This window comes from Petaurus breviceps, unplaced genomic scaffold (genome assembly GCF_028583685.1).
Source record: "Petaurus breviceps papuanus isolate PSGF00001 unplaced genomic scaffold, PetGlider_PUasm1.0 90721, whole genome shotgun sequence".
NCBI lineage: Eukaryota > Metazoa > Chordata > Mammalia > Diprotodontia > Petauridae > Petaurus > Petaurus breviceps.
Genome location: NW_027187322.1, coordinates 2,059,181 through 2,074,065, shown reverse-complemented (window position 1 = coordinate 2,074,065; position 14,885 = coordinate 2,059,181). Strand labels below are relative to the sequence as shown.

The following is a 14,885-nucleotide window of genomic DNA, read 5'->3' as shown; positions in this document are numbered from 1 at the left end:
CCGTGCGCTCCGCCTGCCTGCACCGGCCGCCCCAGCTGCTCAGAATGACATCAAGTCACCTCCCCCCGCCCGCCCTGCGCCTCCCCGCGGGGGAGGGGGAGAGGAGGGAGGGGGCTGCGTCATCCCGGCCCGGGCGGCCCGGGAAATGTAGTCCTGCTCGGCTTAAAGGCGCCGGCCGGCTCCCCGGCATGCACCGGGCGGCGCTTGGACATTGCCTGGTCCAGTTCCATCATTTGACAGATGGGGAGACAGAGACACGAGGCAGACAGAATGGTGACTCCGGAGTGAGGGGCTTGAAATCCAGTCCTCACTGTGCCTGCCCATTGGGTGAGGCGAGTTCCTCCCGCTCTCTGGGACTCAGTGTCCTCTTTTGTAAAATAGCATGGAACCGCAAGGTCTCCGTAGAAATGTCTGGCTGGGGAGCCATGACCTTTGGGATCCCAGGCGGGTCATTTGCCCATCCCCTTGCGGGGTTTTCAGTCTGGAAAAGGAGGAGGTGCGCTAGAAAATCCCCAAAGTCCCTCCCTTCCAGTCCCAAAGCCCATGGCCTTTTTGTTTGCCTAGATTAAGCAAATAACGAGGCGTTGGAGGTCAGGTGGGATCAGGAAGGAGTATGGACCAGGAGGTTTTGGGGGGACTTGAGCTGTCCTTCAAGGCCTTCCCCCAAGCTCAGAGGGCCCCTCGGAGCCAACTAGTCTAACGCTTTCACTTTACAGATGAGGAAACTGAGGCCCAGAGAGAGAGAAGGCTTCGCCCAAGGGTAGCTTTCCCTCCTCTTTCTAAATCTGTCCCTGTTCCCATCTGACCTTGTAGCACTCACGTTTAATCCATTTTATCAGAGTATCCATTTTCACTCATACTAGACAGGAAGCTTCTTGAGGGGCTCCTCCTTCAAGCCAGCATCTTTAGGCACCCTTTCTCTCTGTACCCAATACAGCGCCCTATTAAAGACATATTTGTTGGCTGAGTGATGGGTTTGGATTGGGGAACTTCTCTAGACCTAGAACCCCCAGTCTCCCATTCTGGGTGGTTGGGAAGGCGTATTCAACCTCATCAAAACTTCAGGCCCTTCGAAGCCAGCAGCAAAAGCGTTAACCTGAGTTGGTCAAGCCAGTGGCCGCTGGGTGATGTAGTTCTCTGGAGGCTGCCGGGAAATGAAGTCAGCCCAGGCCCTGCAGTCCCCCTCCCTCCTGCACAGTCTTCAGTGACATCATAGTCTCAGGATTAAAGGGCCAGGTTGGAATGGAGGGGTGGATGAATAACCCCGCCCCGGGCTGGACTCAGCCCCCTTCCCTGGGAGTAAATGAATTGAAGGGGATCTCAGCCTGGGGGCCAACGGAATGGGGAAGGAGGTGTGCTTATGGCAAAAACAAACAAAACACTAGTAGAGACCACAGAGCTGGGCATTTGAGGCTGCTAGCCATGGGTCTCCTTCCTGAAGTCCTGGCCCCCTTCCCAGCATCCATTCCTGAAGGCCCATTTCCTTTCCCCTGCATCTAGAGCCCTCCAGCCTGCACACCCAGAGCCAAGCAGCCCCCCATTCCCAAGCGCTTTGCCCCAGACTTCTTCACCCCTTGTATTCAGACTCTCCTTCCATACCCCACAGCCCAGATCCCAGCATCCTGTGACCTATGTCCTATCAACTTTCAGCATCTCATGCTTTGGCACCTCCGGACTGGACCTTGCTCCCCCTAAGCTGCCTCGTGGTCAGTTCCAAGGAGGGAGGCTCGTGGGCTGGGGAAGCATGGGCAGGGGCCTGGGAGAGGAAGGGGGGCTGGGGGGCCTGCTGGAGCAGACGGGAGGCTGGGGGCGCTTCCAAACGGTCCTCTTGGCCATAGTGTCTGGGTCTTTTGCCTTTGCGACCACCCACAGTTTTCTGCAGAACTTCACAGCCTCCGTTCCTGACCACTACTGCAGGAGCTCCAGGGACCTGTGGCCGGTGGATGCCCAGGGACAGCGGGAGAAATGCCTCCGTTTCAAGGGCAATGCCACCAATGAGACCGAGAGCTGTGTGGAGGGCTGGATGTACAACGTCACCAGTATTCAGAGCACCATCATTACTGAGGTACCAGCATGGCCATGAGGGTGGTGGCCAGCTTTTCTACATATGAGATCTCACTGGAAACTCTCAGCCACCCCTGGGAGGTGGCTGCTGTTATTTCCCCCATTTTGCAGATGAGGAAATTGAGACCTAAAGAGGGGAGTGACTTGCCTAGGGTCATGCAGCTAGGAAGTGTCCCAGACAGGATTTGAACTCAGGTCTTCTAGTGTGTGAGGCCCTCTGCCTAGGGCTTTGAAGGTCACAAGAAAGTCCTGTCCTCCTTACTCCAGTAAGAGGATGAGAAATGCTTGGGAAAACAACTTGAGAAAGAAACAAGATATTGCGGGAGTTTAAGGAGGGAGAAGTCTCTTCTGGACTGCAGAGTCAGGGCAATAGCCTTCCTGGAGGAGACAGACCTTGAGGGATGGACAGGATTTCAGTGTGGGGAAAGAGGAGAGCATTTCAGGCAAAGTGCCTACTACATACTGTACCAGGCACTGTGCTAAGTCTGTTTATGGGATGGGTGAGATAAACTGTGAGGGAAGGGCATGGAGTCTTCCGAGTCCTAAAGTGGGGGCAGGGGAACATTGTGAAACCAGTCAGGAAAAATGGGGAGGGGCCAGACTATAGAGGGCCTTGAATGCCAAGCGGAATCAATCATTCATGGAACCCTAGACCTGGTGCTGGAAGGGACCTCCGAGGTGGACGTGTCTAACCCCATCACTTTACAGATGGGGAAACTGAGGCCCAGGGAGGTAGAATGATTGCCTAAGGTCCTAGTTAGTAAATGAGCAGCAAGCATTTATTGAGTTTTTACTGTATACAAAGCACCGAGCTGTATATGCTGGGGATGCAAAAAGGCGACACTCTCCCCTGTGAAGAAGCTGGCCTTCAGCCATCATGGATAGACAGAGGACTGGAGCCAGGTTCAAGTCCCACCAAAGGCCCTCCTCACTGTCTGCCCTCAGAAAGTCACGTCCAGCATGGTGATGGCAATGGGATGGATGGCCTCTAAGGGCCCTTCCAGACACCAAGCTGAGATCCTCATGTCTGTATCTCAGCAGCTGCGAAGTGGAGAGCAGGCAGACTGGGGGAGTGGGGGAGGTCGTTAGCAGCAGGTGGGACCCAGGGAGGCTGTGGCCAAGTCTGTTCCTCCTCCTCAGGGCCTCGCCCTTTAGACTCCATTCTCCTTCCTGACTCTCCTGGAACTGTGGCTTTCCCAGGGATGTAACCAGAGTCTTGTACTCCACCAAGAACCGTTTCGTAGCCCTGGGAGGTGCAGGGGGGGGGGGGAATTGAGGCTCCCCAAGGTGCCTGGTGGTCGGGGCTGCCCAGCTCAGCTCTCCTCCCTCCTCGTCCGGTTCTCCCCCACCATTTTCCTCACTACCCACAATATGGACAGAGATGCTCCCTCTCTTCCAACAGTGGGACCTGGTCTGCAACCTGAAAAGCCTCCAAGGGGTGGCCCAGTCAGTTTACATGGCAGGAGTGTTCCTGGGTGCCATTGTGTTTGGGGGGTTGGCCGACAGGTGAGCCTTGCCTGATCGGCATCCTTGGGACCAGGGTGGGTTGAGGGTAGTCCCAGAATGAACTTGGCACTTTTGGGGTGTGCCAAGATTTCCCAATCCTAGGGCCTGGCAGCAAAGGTTGAAGAAACCCTTCTCAGAGGGGGTGGAGCAATGAGGATTCCTATGCAGGTAGCTGAGGCCCCTTCCAGGGCTGCCCCTAAGGCCCGTGACTTGCCTGGCACCTCACCCCGGTGGGGAGCTCTCTCCCCAATTCTGGGGCTTGGTTGGGCTGCTCCAGCCCAGACTGCCCTTGACCCTGGCCCCTGCCCCCCCCCCCCCAGGCTGGGCCGCAGGACCATCTTTTCCTGGTGCCTTCTTCAGGTAGCTTCTCTGAGCACAGGGGCAGCCCTGGCTCCCTCCTTTTCCATCTACTGTGTCTGTCGCTGCCTGTGTGGCTCTGGCATGTCTGGGCTGGTGCTCAATGGAATAGGACTCGGTGAGTGACCCCGAAGGTCCCCCGGAGGCTTGGCTCCTGCTCCAAGCTGGATGGGAGGCTGGGGCTTGTGTAATGGGTGGCAGGCTTTCTCTCAGCCTCTCCCAGGAACAGAATAGCAGGTGAACCTCCTACCTAACCCCAAGGGGCTGCCAGACATCCCCCAACTTTGACATTCGATGCTCCCTGATTGCCCCCCTCCCGGGTTTGCTGGGTGACTGTCCCCTTCACTCCAATGCCATGAAAGCAAAGTGCCCCCTTGCAGAGATGGGCCTGTGGGAGTGGGGGGCCTGTGAAGCAAGGCCCAGCCGGGAGGGTCAGCACCGTGAGATGAGGCTCCCTCTCTACCCAGTTCTGGAGTGGACGACACCCTCTCGCCGGGCAGCAGTATCTGGCTTTCTTTCCTTTGTGCTCAGCCTAGGGCAGCTCAATCTGGCCATCCTGGCCTTTGGCCTCCGGCGCTGGAGGTACCTGCAGCTGGCTGCCGGGGCACCCTTTGCCCTTTGCTTCCTCTGTAGCTGGTGAGCACCTTGGGGCTGGGCCCACCACCCATGGGGAAGGCTACCCCTCAGGCCTCTGGGCTCCAGAGGGTGGGAGCAGGCCTGATCAGGCCATGAGCTGACTGTTGGTTGTGCAGGTGGCTCCCAGAATCTATCCGGTGGCTGATGGTGAGGCGGCACTTTTCTGGAGCCCTGCAGGCCTTGAGGCTGGTGTCCTGCATCAACAGGGTTCCAGCAGCCAGGGTCCAGCTCTCCCTGGAGGTGAGGAGGTGCAGGGAAGGAGCTGCCCCGGAGGCCCCCTGCCCTCACCTAGCTCCAGGCTTTGCCCGCCAGAGTCCACTGGATCCAGCCTCTGAGACCTTTTTCTTTTCCCTATAGATGTTGGAATCAGACTATTCCCAGGAAGAGGTAGGAGGAACTCCAGGGTCTTCTTTCCTGGACTTGTTTCGATCCCGTGAGATGCTGGCCATATTGGCTTGTATCATGGGCCTTTGGTGAGTGAGGTGGGAAAGGAGACAGAGAACAGCCAGGAAAGTTTGGGATGGGAGGGGAATAGAAAATGAGTGAGAGACTGTAACAGCAAGCACCCCAGCATCCCCAGGGTGGCTGCCAACATAAGTTCTTAGATCTGCTTTTCTAAAGGAAAGCAACTCAAAATGGGTTAACAATCTCGCTTTAATCGAACATATGTCATTTACCTAGTTCAGGGGGAAAAGGTCAGCACCCCGAACTTCATAGTATACAAACAGAAGTTACAAGCAGACAACAAATACAGAGACACAGATCAGCAGACAGGCTTCCAGCTGTCTGACCATTACATCCATTCCTAGTCAGTTACCAGAGAGGGAAGCACCAACATATGGGTTTTCAAAGCCAGGGGCTCAATGGCTGCTCACTCTCATCTGGTCAAATCACACAACACTTCTCAAAATGAGCCCCAAAGCGAAGCCTCCCATCAGAGCTTATAATAACCTTCTCCTGGGTCAGAGAATGTCACAACCCTCTTGACCCACTTCCCAATCACACAGCACCAAGGTGTGGGCATTCCTGAAAAACAAGCCTCCTGCCACAGGCTCCATGTGACCACATTCAGCCTATTAGGGGGCAGAGTATATTTTCAAATCAGAGAAGGTTCTCTTAAGCCTATCAAGGGGCAGGGAAGTTCTTAGATTCCCATTTCCATTACAGAGACCAAGATGGAAGGAAGGAAGGAAGGAAGACCTGTGGGGGGGGGGGGAAGGGAGCAGGCTCATCTCTACTCTCCCCAGGATCTTAGTTCTAGGGCCAGAAGGAACCTCAAAAGTCATCTGGCGCAACCTTCTTACTTTACAGATGAGGAAAACTGAGGCCTAGAGAAGCAGTAACTCACCCAGGGTCCCTAAGGTGGGTGGGTGGCTGGGTGCCTCTCTGGGCCACAACTTTGTCTGTAGAGTTAGAAGACTGGGCTGGATTTCCTGTAAGTTTCCTGGAATTCCACGGGCATTTATTAGACAGTACATCCTCTGGCCAAAGTGCTCTGGAGAAAAGAAAGCAGTGGCTGCTTTTGGACTGAATGTGCAGAATTGAGACTGGGGGGGAAGCCCCCCTCCACACGGTCCATGGGGACACACCTGTTATGGACAAGTTTGGGGGACCCTGTGTATGAGCAAGCCTGAGCCTTTGTAAGCAAGCATTGCTGGAGGACCTATTATGTGCTTAATTTAGGGAACTTGCTTCTTAAAGGGGCCTCAAGGCTTATCTTTTTGTAAAATATTTATCTGTTTTATAAATGTTGCTTTTTGTGGGCCGTAGAATGTAAGAAGTAGCAAGAACCTTGGAGCCCTGAAGGTCAGAGCTAGGATGAGCCTTAGAGCATAAAACATTAGAGACAGAAGGGAGTTGGGAACACAGAACACAGAATATCTGAACTAGGAGAGACCTTGGAACATAGAACATGGGACATCAGAGGTGGGAGGGATCTTAGAACCTTGGAGTGGGAGAAACCTTGGAAAATAGGACATGGGACATCAGAGCTAGAAGGGACCTGGAAACAGAGAAAAAGAACAGAGGTGGGAGGGACCTTGGAACATCAGCGCTGGGAGGGCCCTCCCAGGCCATCTAGTCTGGCTCTCCCATTTTACCAATGAAAAAGATGAAGTTCCAAGCAGAGATAATCAGTATCGCACAGTTGTGGGTTAATTCCCCATCTTTCTGTCCCTTTCTCCCCCTCCCTGTCAGGTTCTCTGCCAGTTTTTCCTTCTTTTCTCTGGCCCTGGATCTCCAGCGTTTCCCTGGGGAAGATCCCTACTTGGTTCAGATTGTCCTGGGGGTCATAGATCTCCCCTTTCGCCTCCTGGTGCCCAAGCTGGCCAACCGCCTGGGACGCAAGGTCATCCTGTCCTCCTGCATGGTGTTCGGAGCAGGCCTCCTTCTGGGGGCCATCCCGGTGCCACAGGGTGGGTACGGGAGGGTTGGGCCAGAGACCACCTGCAGAGATGTGGAAAGGGGCAATGGAAGGGCTGACCTTCACCCTCAGCTCCTTGGCCCCCACTTCCCATGGGACTGGGAGCTCAAATACGGCCTTGGGACAACTTTGGTGGGGTGAAAGGCCTTGGGAGGTGGGCCAATGATCCTTGGGAGGATCCCAGGCCCTGGAGAAGGAAGGCTGGGGCAGCCGTGGGAAGTCCACTTAGAACACGTCCTCATGGTGTGATCTTCGCCAAATCATCTCAGGCCCCAGCTTCCTCCTCTCCTACAGGGAGGTCCCTTTCTGCTCCAGTGATTTCATAAACCTAAGGGAAATTCTTGGTCCTCAACGCTCTAGGTTCTCCCCCTGCCTTGGAAGCTCTGAACGAGTGATCCATAAGCTGGGCTGCTGCCCCATCCTTTCCCCTATCCTCCCCAATCCTCCCCCTGCACCCTGAGTTGCCATCCCTCCAGCCTGATTTGATTCCGGCCTCTGCCCCCTTGTGTCTGCAGAGCTGGGCCACCTTCGGATGGCACTATCTGTGCTGTCCAAGGGCTTCATGTCAGCCTCTCTCAGCTGCAACATCCTCATCGCCTCTGAGGTCTTCCCGACCTCCCTCCGGTGAGCCCTGGGCCCTCCTCCACCTCCGTATCCCACACACTTGAAATCCTCTGGAGCTTGGCAGGGTGGAAAGGGCTAGAGGGCTCTGCTAAGCAAGCATTTATTAAGCACTTACTGTAAGAGTAGAACACACTGAAATCTGGATCCAGGTCTTGGCTTTGCTCCTTGGAGCTGTGTGACCCTGACAAGGCGTGTTCTCCCCAAGAGGTGACTTCCAAGGGTCTTCGTGCTCTGAATCTCGGGACCTGGGTGTTTGTCCTCTGATGACCATGTGTCTGTGTGTGTGAGCCTGTGCCTTGACCCCCACCCTTTCTGCTGCTTTGCAGGATGACTGGAATGGGGATCACCAACATGGTGGGCCACCTGGGAGGTATGGTGGCCTCACTGGTCCTGCTGGCAGGCCCTACCCTTCCCCTCTTGCCGCCCATACTCTTTGGTACCACTGTTCTGGCAGCCAGCTTCCTTGTTGTCTTTCTGCCCGAGACAAGGGGTCTGCCCTTGCCTGACACTTTGGAACAAGCCCAGAGCCAGTAGGTGACCTCCAGCCTTCCCAGGGGTTTCCTCCTCTGTCCTTTCCCCTAACGCCATGTGCCCCCTCTGTGGTTCCCCACCCCTGACAGTCTGGGTACTTTTGGCCCACACTTAGTTACCCCTCAGCTGCCTGTTCATACACTCAAGCTCCGCCAACCTCTTCTGCCCAGATCTCCAGAGTTCCCTAGAGGGGAAGAAGGGAGGGGACCAAGTCTAGAACAAGGGCGAAACTTCCCTCCCGTCCCCAGGGTCCGGAGATGCTGGAGCAGATTGCTAAGGAAGTCACGGCAGGGGGCCCTGCCTCTCCAGACCAAGCTCTAACATCCTTGGGAAGAGATGATCCCCAGCTTCCTGCAAGGGAAGGGTGAGGCTCATCATGTCAGAAAGGGAAAGCCTTGGGTTCGAATGCTGGTGTGCCACTTCCTCTGGCCAGCCTCACCATCGCCCTCTTCCCTGTTCGAGGTCTCCAGTGGGAGCTCACAAGTGGACTTTCCCCAACTGAGGAACATAAGATGCCTGAGACCTCTTGTTACACATTCATTACTTTACTCCCTAGGCAGTGCAAACTCCATCCTGGTTACAAAGGTCTGTGACTAAGTAGGAGAAATGTGTTTTCACACATGAGCTAACATTGTACGGAGGGCCTGTGTTACACCCCCGGGACCCTCTGGGCCCTAAGACCTAGTAGGACTCCCATGCTCTCTCACTACCCAGCCAAGGCACCTTTGGAGCAAGGGGCTTGGCAGGGATGTCGATGAAACGAGCAGATGCCCTCATGGGTCCTCCTAGCTACAAGATCCTGGGATTCTGCTCCCTCAGGATACAGTCATGCTGCCTGACCCTGGATGGTTCTGGAGTCACCAGAAACTTCCAAGTGTAGACTGAGATGAGGGAAGGGAGATTCCTGGTCTGTCTCTCCTGGCTCCCCCAGGGCCCCAAGGCTCTCCCTAGGACTAACCTAACAGCCTCTGGTCATCTCTCCATCCCTTGTACCCAGGCCACATCTGCCCAGAGTATCACTATTATTTTACCTAATAAACACCTATTGAACAGAATTCCTTCCCCTGGGTTCTCATCCTGCTCTTCTACTAACTCACTGACTAGGGGGCCTGAGGCAACTCTCTGGGCCTCAGTTTCCTCATCTGCAAAATGAAGCAGTCAGACCAGATAGGGGATTCTTCACCCTTCTGGTGTGTCCTGGACCTCTGGGGTAGTCAGGCTGGGAAAACCTTGCTCAGAATCATATCTTTGAATGTATGACATAATAGACACAGGATCACAAGGGAAACAAATTCTATCTATTTATCAAAAAAATATTAATTTATTTTTAGTTTTCAACATTCACTTCCATAAGATTTTGAATTTTAAATTTTCTCCCTCCCCAAGATGACATGCAATCTGATAAGGCTTACATATACATTCATATTAAACATATTTTCACATTAGTCATGATGTGAAGAAGAATTAGAACTAATGGGAGGAACCGAGAGAAAGAAGAAACAAAGCAACAAACGAAAAGGAGAGTGAATAGTCTGCTTCCGGCTGCATTCAGACTCCGTGCTTCTCTCTGGATGTGGGCAGCATTTGCCATCAAGAACCTTTGGGAGCTGTCTTAGATCCTTGCATTGCTGAGAAGAGCTAAGTCTGTCAAAGTCAGTCAATGCGGCTGTTACTGTGTATAATGTTCTCCTGGTTCTGCTCATTTTGCTCAGCATCAGTTCATTCAAATCTTTCCATATTTTTCTGAAGTCTTCTGGCTCGTCATTTTTTATAGCATGCTAGTATTCCATTATTCATATACCACAATTTGTTTAGCTATTCCCCAGTGGATGGGCATCCCCTCAATTTCCAATTCTTGGCCACTACAAAGAATTATTATAAATATTTTTGTATATGGGTCCTTTTTTCATTTTTATTATCTTTTTGGGATTCAGACCTAGAAGTGGTATTTCTGGGTATGCACAATTTTACAGCCCTTTGGGCATAGTTCCCAATTGCTCTCCAGAATGGTTGGATCAGTTGACAACTCCACCAACAATGCGTTAGTTGTTCCAATCTTCCCACATCTTCTCCAACATTTATCATTTTCCTGTTTTGTCATGTTACCTCACCTGATAGGTGTGAAGTGGCACCTCTGAGTTGTTTTGATTTTCATTTTCTCTAATCAGTAGATTTGGAGCATTTTTTCATATGAGTATAGTTTTAATTTCTTCCTCTGAAAACTGCCTATTCATATCCTTGAACCATTTACCAATTGGTGAACAACTTGTATTCTTATAAATTTGACTCAGTTATTTTAGAAATGAGGTCTTTATCAGAGACACTTGCTGTAAAAATTGTTTCCCAGCTTTCTACTTCCCTTCTCATCTTGGTTGCATTGGCTTTGTTTGTGCGAAAACAGTTCAGTTGAATGTAATCAAAATCATCCATTTTGTATTTCATAATGTTCTCTATCTCATTTGGTCAAAAATTCTTCCCTTCTCCATAGATCTGACAGGTAAACTACTCCTTGCTCTCCTAATTTGCTTATGGTATCAGTCTTTATATCTAAATCATGTAGCCATTTTCACTTTATCTTGGTATAGGGAGTAAGATGTTGGTCTATGCCTAGTTTCTGCCATTCTATTTTCCAATTTTCCCAACAGTTTTTGTTAAATAGTGAGTTCTTATCCCAGAAGCTGGGGTCTTTGGGTTTATTAAACAGATTACTATTGTCATTGACTACTCTGTCTTGCATACCCAACCTATTCCACCAACTCTCCCCTCTATTTCTTAGCTGGTACCAAGTAGTTTTGATGATTGCTGCTTTATAATACAATTTAAGATCTGGTACAGACCTCCCCTAGCATTTCTTTTCATTAATTCCCTTGACATTCAAAACGTTTTGTTCTTCCAGATGAACTTTGTTTTTTCTAGCTCCATAAAATGATTTTTGATAGTTTAATTAGTATGGCACTGAATAAGTAAATTAAGTTAGGTAGAAGTGTCATTTTTTATTGTATTGGCTGGGCCTACCCATGAACCACTGATATTTTTTCCAATTATTTAGATCTGACTTTACTTGTGTGAAAAGTGTTTTGTAACTGTGATCATATAGTCCCTGGGTTTGTTTTTGTATTTTATAATATCTACAGTTGCTTTAAATGGAATTTCTCTTTCTATCTCTTGCTGTTGGGCTTTGTTATTAATATGTAGAAATGCCAGTGAATTATGGGGGTTTATTAACTAATTATATTTAAGTAGTTAAAAATTTTTTTACAGAAGCCAGGCTCAGATCCCTTGGAACAGGGTCTCAAAGTACTTTCTTGTTTTCGAATTATGTTCTTACATTTGCATTACTGTTCCCCTATTCACAAACATTTGAACCCCTGACCCAGGCACCAGGCTCTGACTCAATCTTGAGGGCCTCCCACAACCACACTTCAGCCCACATCAGTTTTACCTGGGTGTCATCTTCACAGATGTGGGGCCATTCACACCCAGTTCACGATGTTGGCCAAAGGCCAGCCTCAGCCTCCACAAGGGGGCAGCAAAGGGAACCCTGGACCCTGAGACCTGCCTCAGACCACATAGTAGCTGTGTGACCTTGGACAAGTCATATAACTTATGTGCCTCCCTTTCCTCAATCCTAAAGTGGGCATAATAGAAGCACCTCGCTCCCAAGGCTGGCGTGGAGATCAAAGGGGATGATATGTGACGCTCTCAAGTGCTGCCTATGTAGCACTATGTATCTGGCCCTAGTATACATTGTATACCCATGTACACTGGCCATGGGGGGGGGGGGGAAGAGGCTCTGCTCAGGTTTTCCTTCTCTCCCGTCTGCCTAGACTCATCCGCTGAGGCGCTTAGTAGGTCCCAGCCCCCTATATTCTCCAGGGTCTGGTTTTTGTGACGCTTCCTGTCTCCGTCTCCTGGTTTTCCTCCCACCTCTGTCTCGGCCCCTTCTCTAACAGGGTGCCCCCAAAGGGCGCGCTTGGTTCTCTTCTCTGCCCCTCAGTCCCTAACTCTGTGATTTCACAGCTCCCATGAGTTGATAGGCCATCTACGGTACCACCTCCTCGCCTTTGCCCCTGCACCTCCCAACGGACTCCTAGAAGGCAGGAGTCAGGCCCCAGAGGTGCCTTGGAGGGAGATGCCGCCCAGGCCCACAAAAGGCCTTATCTCAGGTCACGCCCTCTCCTCCCTCCCGCTTCCAAGAGTCTACACCCGGCGTTCAATGCCCCTACCCCCACCCCTTACAAGCCTAGCCCCAGGATACTCCCTTGGGGGTCCCCCTTTACTCCCCCAACCCAAACGCCAGGAGGGTCTCCTCCCCGAGCCCCGGGTCCTCTGCTCTGGGATGGTCCTAAAAAGGTTCCTGGGGTGGTAGGGTCGGAGGGCCAGGTTCAGGTACCAGGTCTGCCCCTTATTACTTGAGCGACCGCGACGAAGTCCTTCCTTTCCTCTCCCTGAGCCTCAGTTTCTCCATCTGTAAAAACGAGGGCGTTAGACACGAAACTGGGGCTCCGTTCCCTTCCAGCTCCGGAGCGGTAATTGGTTAGACACTGCCCCTTTAATTCCCGACCCAGAAGCAAGGAGGCGGGGCGGGGCAGCACATGCGCATTGAGCTTCAGGACTTATTTCTCGCGCTCGGACATCACGAGACCTTCTTCCTCTAATTAGAAGAGTTCAAAGCGTGCGGACGCAGGCGCAGCTCTCCACCGCGAGACCTATGTCACTCCGCGAGAAACCGGGGCTCTTTCGGGCGCCCCGCCCCTGAGACCAATCAAAAGGCCTCGCTCTCCGGCCCGACCAATGGCGGTGAGGCGGGGGCGTGGCCTGGCGCCGGGTTGAGCGGCGGGCCGAGCCGGGGGCTCGAGTGAACGGCGCGGCCGGCAGCAAGCGCAGGCGGGCGGATCCCGGCCATGTCGCGCTGGCTGTGGCCGTGGTCGAGCTGCATGAAGAAGCGGGCCTGCCGCTACCTGCTGCAGCACTACCTGGGCCACTTCCTGCAGGAGCGGCTGAGCCTGGAGCAGCTCAGCCTGGACCTGTACCAGGGCAGCGGCGGGCTGCGGGATATCCACCTGGACGTGTGGGTGAGCGGCCGGAGGGGCCGGGGCGGCCGGGACCGGGGAGGCCCAAGGGACCCTGGCCTTAGCAGGGCCCCATTGCACGGATGGGGCAAAGCGAGGCCCGGCCAGGCACAGAGTCCTCGAGCCGCGGCCCAGGCTCCCTCCACCAGCCTGTCGGGAGTGGAGGCAGCTGGGGGAGGCGGCCCCCAGCTGCGGAGGAGGGAGATTCCCCCCCTCACTGCGGGCCCAAGGGGAGAGGGGTTTCGGGGCTGGAGAAGGGAGGGGGCACAGGGCTCAGGAGCAAGGCAGGCTCCTGTCTATAAGAATTTGGGGGACAGGGCTCTCGGGGCTAGAGGAAGACACCCCCAGTTGCAGGCCCGAGGGAGAGGAGTCTTGGGGGAGCCAGAACTGGGGGGAGGCAGCCCCCCCCCAAGGAGGAAGTGGGACCCCCGAATCAAGCCTCCGTTCTACATCAGGACTGAGGCTGGAGGGCAGCAGGGGAGGGGGCCTTTGTAGGACAGGCGGCCTGGGGGCTCAGAGCTGGGGGGCTCCCATGGACACGGGTGCTCTAAGCCAGGGCTACCTAGCTGTCTGGCGTCACTCATGTCAACAACAGCCCACGTCAGTCCCGTGTGTTGATCAACATCTTGTGGGGCTGTTTGGCAACACTTGTGACTTCCGGTGGGGTGGGGGCGGGGCAGGGGGCTGGTTGTGGCCCTGACTCTGTGAAGGGATCCCCCCCAGAGGGGAGGAGACCCCCCCCAGGGCAAGGACAGCCCCCCCCCCCCCCCAGAGAGAGGGCGGGCTGCAGAGCCAGGACCCTTAGGGTCTGGGGGACACAGGGTGGTGATGAGGCTCAGGTGCCGGGCAGGGTGAATCACAGCTCAGCTGACCTGAGTACTCCTAGAAGGAAGCACAAATTATAGCCTTGGCACCCACACCCAAGGCCAGGCACTCTTTCCCTGACCATCAGCTGCCCGTGGCCAAATCCTAGGGCTTTGATTCCTGAGCTCCTCCAGGATCAGGAAACTGAGTCAAAGTGGGGCTTCCTGGCAGGTTCCCATGGGGAAAAGGCCGGGAGCAGAGTGTAGAAGCAAGGGAGAGGATGGAGGTTTGGGCTGGGGGGCAGGGGAAGTGGGGGGGGGGGGCTCTGAAGGATCATGGGAGGCTGGCCCAGAAGGGACAGACTTGGGAAAAGAGATCAGGGAAAGTGCACAGAGCCCTAGTGCCTGGGGGGTTGAAGGATTGGCCCCCAGGGAGAAGAGGGGCATACCAAGTGGGGAGGGGCTTAGGGAACAGGCCACCCCAGCCCCCACCTCTGGAGGGGAGGAAGACTTCTGCATCTGACCTGTGACCTCAGCAGCTGGGCTGGTCTTATGCCCGCCCCTCCTCCATGATTGGGCAGACTGGGAGTAGTCTTAGGCCCGTGGACCACACCTCCTCCTTTCCCCTGGAGCCCAAGAAAACAAGGAATGGGGCTACCCTGGGACCCTCACTCACTGCCTGTTGTCCCCCAAGACTCTCACTCACTGGCAGGGGCTGCCCTGGGACCCTCACTCACTGGCAGGGGCTCCCCTGGGACCCTCACTCACTGGCAGGGGCTCCCCTGGAACCCTCACTCACTGGCTGGGGCTCCCCTGGGACCCTCACACATTTCCTGTGGTCCCCCAAGACTCTCACTCACTGGCAGGGGC

The 14,885-nt window shown here is 53.9% G+C and overlaps 2 protein-coding genes across 2 annotated transcripts in view; both read left to right on the top strand.

Annotated features, from left to right (window-relative positions):
- Nucleotides 1–11,299, top strand: part of LOC138144714 (organic anion transporter 3-like) — a 12,075-nt gene extending 776 nt beyond the window's left edge. The window contains exons 3-12 of the mRNA XM_069066108.1: nt 1,651–2,065; nt 3,467–3,570; nt 3,891–4,045; nt 4,395–4,563; nt 4,680–4,803; nt 4,921–5,036; nt 6,760–6,977; nt 7,501–7,609; nt 7,936–8,139; nt 8,389–11,299. Of these exons, the coding sequence (XP_068922209.1) occupies nt 1,651–2,065; nt 3,467–3,570; nt 3,891–4,045; nt 4,395–4,563; nt 4,680–4,803; nt 4,921–5,036; nt 6,760–6,977; nt 7,501–7,609; nt 7,936–8,139; nt 8,389–8,461 (1,687 nt within the window). The 3' untranslated portion in view covers nt 8,462–11,299. The remainder of the gene's footprint in view (nt 1–1,650; nt 2,066–3,466; nt 3,571–3,890; nt 4,046–4,394; nt 4,564–4,679; nt 4,804–4,920; nt 5,037–6,759; nt 6,978–7,500; nt 7,610–7,935; nt 8,140–8,388) is intronic.
- Nucleotides 11,300–12,968: 1,669 nt separating this feature from the next.
- Nucleotides 12,969–14,885, top strand: part of ATG2A (autophagy related 2A) — a 19,574-nt gene continuing 17,657 nt past the window's right edge. The window contains exon 1 of the mRNA XM_069066280.1: nt 12,969–13,215. Within this exon, the coding sequence (XP_068922381.1) occupies nt 13,045–13,215 (171 nt within the window). The 5' untranslated portion in view covers nt 12,969–13,044. The remainder of the gene's footprint in view (nt 13,216–14,885) is intronic.